Genomic DNA, 6000 nt, shown 5'->3' on the forward strand with positions numbered 1-6000 from the left:
TTCTGTCCAAAATCCAACAGGCAATATATACCCACTTAGTTCCTAGGTAGGAGTGGCTTGGTTCAAAGAGGGGAAATGGTAAAAAATAAGATAGTACCCGTAAAAACAACTTTCCTACCTCATATTTCCCTAATCTCTTACCTCTTCTCCATCACTTAAAAAAAAAAAAAAAAGTCTGTGCGATCTATGGCATAGTTCAAACTATACAGGGTTTAAAACACTCACAGAAGGGATACCACCATGCAAAAGGCTTAGGAATTTCTGCATATGATAACTGAGTTTTTGGTATCTAATGGGTTATCTATACTTCATACTCTCACAAACTTTGTGGAGAGTCCTTGATCCTAAACACCTTGAAATGAAGAAATAGCAGATAAACAATGAGTTCTCAAGGTCAATGGCCTATGCTGTGCAGTACACAGCTATGAGGAAACATGGGTGAGAACGCTGCCTGTCACATGGCCCATGTAATATGGATTCAGACAACATCAGTGCTGCCTTAATCACCTCCACCAAATTCAAGATACAGACTTCTTAAGAACCCTCTGGAATAACAAAGCACTAAATCTTACCAGATGCTGGTAACACTGTGGTCCACAAGGTTTGTTGTCCAGAGCTGTTTCTGTGTTTTTTCGCTTGTATGTATTGGGTGTTGCATGGAAGGCTGAAAAAAGAAACATAAATTATCTGAATATAGCTATAAAAGATCTACTTTTTCACTTCCCCAGATCCACTGAAAAAATCAATACATTATAGTCTCTTACTACGTTATAATCTCTCAAGAATGTGTTTTAGGGGCTGGAGAGATGGCTCAGTGGTTATAAGCATTGGCTGCTCTTGCAGAGGACCTGAGCTTGATTCCCAGCATCCACATGGTGGCTAACATCTGTCCATAACTGCTGACCTCCTCACGACACAGGTGCACTTACATACATGCAGGCAACATACTCATACACATAAAAATAATAAAGTATTAAAAAAAAAAATAAAAAGAAAAAAAGAATGCAGTTTACTTCATCCAACTTGCCTCCAAGCTCTAGCATAAGAACTGTCATATCACATTCTCTGGTCCTGCAACCCACAAAGTGAAGACATAGCAAACTCTGGAATGATTTGTGATTTCTTATTTTCTCCTTATAAGCATGATTGGTGAGCACAGACATTCACTTAAAATGAATCTTTAGTATCTCAACAAGCAGAATATATTCCAAGAGACCGGATTTCCTATTTTTAGGCAAAAGTATTCTGACATCTATAATTTCTTTTTGTGAGTGTGGGTTTGGGGGTGGGAGTCTTTTAGGGGAACGCTATGTGCCCCATGTTGGCTTTGAACTCCTGGAAATCCTCCTGCCTCAGTCTCCTGAGTACTGGAATTATAGATGTAGACCACCATACCCAACTTTGACATTATAATTTCTTGATTTCTTTTTTTTTAATTTATTATTTTTATTTTATGTGTATGAGTGTTATGCCTGCACGTAAGTAACTGCACCAGTGTCGTGCCATGCCCATGGAGAACAGAAGAAGCTGTTGGATCCCCTGGAACTGGAGTTACGGACAGTTGTAAGTTGCCATGTGGGTGCTGGGATTTGAACCCGGGTCTTCTGCAAGACGGTCAGTGTTCTTAACTGCTGAGCCATCTCTCCAGCCCCAATTTCTTGATTTCTAAAGAAAAGACAATTTATTAAATGTAGAATAGAAAATGATACAACTTATTAAAATTCTTATAAAGAGCTCCAGATTACTAGGATTTGATTCCTCTGAATCATGGACAATTCAATACTCTAGTAACAGTCGGTGCTTTTCTACTGAGAATGCAGGGATATGAAAAAAGTTTTGAAAATATTATTTTAAAGTTAAAATTCCCAAATAATGTGATGAGATTTAAATGATGGTACATGTAGTGATTAAAAATGTGAACAGACACTAGAATTTCTCACTTGTTCCCTCATGTAAAGGCAAATGCTTAAAAGTGACTGACTATTCAAAATTATAATACAAGACTGGGTAGTGTGCATCTGTAACCCCAGCACTGGAGAAGCAGAAATAGGATCCCAGGATTTTACTGGCCATGGCCAGCCAACCTAGCCAAAAAGGCTCAGTCTTAAAATGTAAGGCAGAGTACAGAATACACTTGAACTTTTGGGCACAAAAAAACTTTCTAAACAGAGTCCCAATAGCACAGGCATTCCAAGATCAACAATTAACAAATGGAATCACATGAAACTAAACAGCTTCTGCACAGCAAAGAACATCATCATTTGAATGAAGAGATAGTTACAGAATAAGAAAAGGCTATACATCTGACAGAGGGTTAGTATTTAGAATATACAAAGCACTTAAAAAAAATTAAGAAAACTCAATTAAAAATTGAGAAGAACCTAACCACAGAATACTCAAAAGATGAACTACATGCCGGGTGCAGTGGCGCACACCTTTAATCCTAGCACTTGGGAGGCAGAGGCAGGCAGATCTCTGGAGTTCAAGGCCAGCTTGGTCTCCATAGTGAATCCAAGACAGCTGGGGCTACAGGGAGACCCTGTCACAAAAAGACCAAAAAAAAAATAAAAATAAAAATGAACTACAAATGGCTGAGAAGCATTTCTTAAAATGATCAATATCCTTAGCCATCAGGAACTACAAATCAAAACAATTTTGAGATTTTATCTTACCTCAGTCAGATGACTTAAGATTAAAAGAACAGATGACAACAAATGCTGGCAAGAATGTGGAGAAAGAGGACTACTTAGTTACTGCTCATGGAAGTGCAAACTGGTACAGACACTATGGAAATCAGTGTGGAGGTTCCTCAAAAAGCTAAAGAGATCTCCCACATGACCCAACTAGAGCACTCTTGGACATATATCCAAAGGACTCTATATCCTTCTACAGAGATGCCTGTTCATACATTCACAATAGCTAGAAATGGAAATTGCCTAGATCCATCCAGGATACAGGAAACAGCCTAATGATAAATTAACGAATGGATAATGAAAATGTATAACCTTTACAAAATGGAGTGTTTTTCAACTACTAAGAAAAAATTATGAAATTCACAGACAAAGGATGGCACTGGAAACAGCTGTCCTGAGTGAGGTAATCCAGAAAGATAAACATGACAAACAAGTTTTCTCTCATATGTAGATGTGGACTACAGCTTTAAATCTTTGAGCATGTAAGTTTCATTTGGACTAGGACATCTGGAAACTAGTAAGGAACATGAAGCAGGGGCTAGGAGTCACAGGAACTTTCAAGGAAATGGAAAGAAAATGCAGGATATAAAGGAGGAAAGGGGAATAATGGGTCAGGAAGGGTTCAATGGGGAAGGGAATAGGAGGGCAGGGTAGAAGAGGGAGTACGGGCAGAGATACAAACACTAAAGTCCTCCTAAAATATGTATATATGTGTATATACATATGTTAAAAGTGTTTAAATGGAGTTACCCTATAACAGGGAGACAATGGCTCTATACTAGATACCAGTTACAGGGGATCCAATGCCTCTTCTGACCTCTGCAGGCTTTGCACAACAGGGGTACACTTACATGCACATAATATACTCATATACCTAAAATAAAAATAATTAAAAAAATTTTTTTTAATTGGTTCAGAAGTTACAGGACCACCTATGTAGCTAGGACGATTGTAAAATCTGTAATAGCCAAGAAAGAGAAAGTCTAAGGACTGATGCACTATTGAATAAGATGGTTAGAAATAAGAATATATATTCACTCAAGAAACTGTTAAGATACAAGAAAAAGTAAAAGTAAAAACTCAATGAGGACAGAAGTGATAGATTGTATATGCATATTAATATACTTTTTTGAAATATCATGTATAAAAAATTGGTTAATGGGAGTTAAGTACTATTTTAAATATTTTATAAATTAATTCTCTATACAACTCTAAAAGGATTAACTAAGCATCCCCAATATATATGCAAAAAACTTATAAGTATAAGGTATTGGGATTGGGAATTTAGCTCACTGGCAAGGCCCTGGGTTCGGTCCTCAGCGCCGGGGGTGGGGGTGGGGGAGTATAAAGTACTACTATACTTAACATTTATACTTAATGACTTATTTATACTTAAGAAAAATACTATGAAAAGTGAAAGTGTGGTATTTCTAGCAAAGCAATGAAATACCTATGGAGTTCATTCAGGCAAGATCATGAAGAGACTGGTTCAAGTGCAGGAGGGGAAGGGAGCAGGTACGGTGGCACCCATGTATAATCTCAGCATTCAGGAGGCTGAGGGAGAATCAAGAGTTTATGGCCAGCTTCATTATACAGTAAACTCAAGGCTACATGAGACCCTGTCCCATAAAGGGGACAGGGGGAAATCCTCTAAGTCTATTCAAGTGAAATTTCTTTTTTATTTTTTTCATCCTCAGGTTGACTCTTAGACAACAGGTTCAAAGTTCATCAAAATTATTCTTCTCTGAATAGCACAAGATAATAACTTTTATAATAATGTTCGAAAGTAGTAACCCATTTCTATGATCCATATGAGCACATAAAATGGTACACAATGTTAAAACCTAGAAAGCATCAAACTGAAAGGATCCTTTTCAATGACTCTAAAATACAAAGCCCTCCCACTTCTTTTGCTGTGGTAACACCTGAGTGCAATTTATAATATTCTTGATGAAAAACAGACATATGCGATAACATGATGTGTAAAAAAGGAATTTCAGGGGCTAGAGAAATGGCTCAGCGGTTAAGAGCACTGGCTACTCTTGCAGAGGACCTGGGTTCAAATTCCAGCACCCACATGGCAGCTAACAACTGTCTGTAACTCCAGTTTCAGGGGATCTGGTGCCATCTTCTGACCTTCTTGGGCTTTGCAGGACACAAGTGTACTTACACACATGCAGGCAATGCACTCAAACACATAAATTAAAAATAATAAATAAAATATATTTCATAAAAACAAGGAATTGCAATTCAAGACAACTATATTTCAAGGTCTACATGAAGATAACAAAATCAAGTACAAATAAGGTATTTGCTTAATAGAGCAGCAATTGGACAATTTACTACAAGCCATCAAAACTTTAAAATCATCAATTTAGATAAGAGTCAACAAGGAGATAATTCTAAAAACCCACTTTGAATTTTTCTAATTTAAGATAGTTAAATCACTAAAATGTCATGGACACAAAAACCCAAAATTTAACATTTCCAGACCAAAATAACATGTATGTTACCCAACAAATTCTAAGTGGCAAGAAGCAACAAATACAAGTAGATAAAACAAAAATTTTAAAGCAGGTGAGAAAGACATAGCTATTGCTCAACATTATTAAGTACTACCACTGGGTAAGGAATGTGGTAGAACATTATTTATTTATGGGGTTTTTTAAAAAATATTTTATTTTAATTTTATGTGTATGAGTGTATTGCCTGCATGTATGTGAGTGCACCCAGGTCATGCAATTCTGCAGAGGTCAAAAGAGGGCCTCGGATTACCCTGGAACTGGAGTTAAGAATGGTTCGTAGCTACTATGTGGGTGCTAGGAATTGAACCCAGGTCCTTTGCAAGAGCAGTCAGTGTTCTTAACTGCTGAGCCATTGCTCCAGCCCCTTATTTATGGTTTTTAAAAGATATTTCCTTTTTTTTCCTTTGTATCTTCAGCATTGGTTTTTTTGTTTGTTTTTGGTCTTTTTGAGTCAGAGTCTCCCTGCATCCCCAGCTGGCCTGGAACTTGGCCTCAAACTCACAGATTTCTGCCAGCCTCTGCCTCCCAGTGCTGGAATTAAAGATGTGCACCACCACACCTGGCCTTCAACATTGTTTTTAACATCAACATTTCCCATTTGTCCTCTACTGTTTATGTAGAATGAAAAGATACTAAACTGTAGTCTTTTCTATGGTACATTGATTATATATGTCTCTTGATTACTCTGTCCTTAGTTATTTGCATTATTAGATAATGTAATGAGTTATTTTTACAATGTGCACTTTTAGTTTTCCTTGTGCTAGTAAAATAATTTTCATTAT

At 37.0% G+C, this 6000-nt stretch overlaps 1 protein-coding gene across 10 annotated transcripts in view; it reads right to left on the minus strand.

Moving 5' to 3' along the window:
* The window catches only part of Ezh2 (enhancer of zeste 2 polycomb repressive complex 2 subunit), a 74176-nt gene that overhangs the window by 13395 nt on the left and 54781 nt on the right, over positions 1-6000 (minus strand). For all 10 annotated transcript variants that reach the window (XR_003848969.1, XM_008829750.2, XM_017797313.2 and 7 more), the window contains one exon: positions 573-664. Coding sequence is in view for 9 of the 10 variants with exons in the window: in XM_008829750.2 (XP_008827972.2) it covers positions 573-664 (92 nt within the window). In the remaining variant the exon portion in view is untranslated. The remainder of the gene's footprint in view (positions 1-572; positions 665-6000) is intronic.

The sequence above is a fragment of the Nannospalax galili genome, unplaced genomic scaffold (genome assembly GCF_000622305.1).
Source record: "Nannospalax galili isolate Female #2095 unplaced genomic scaffold, S.galili_v1.0 scaffold234, whole genome shotgun sequence".
NCBI lineage: Eukaryota > Metazoa > Chordata > Mammalia > Rodentia > Spalacidae > Nannospalax > Nannospalax galili.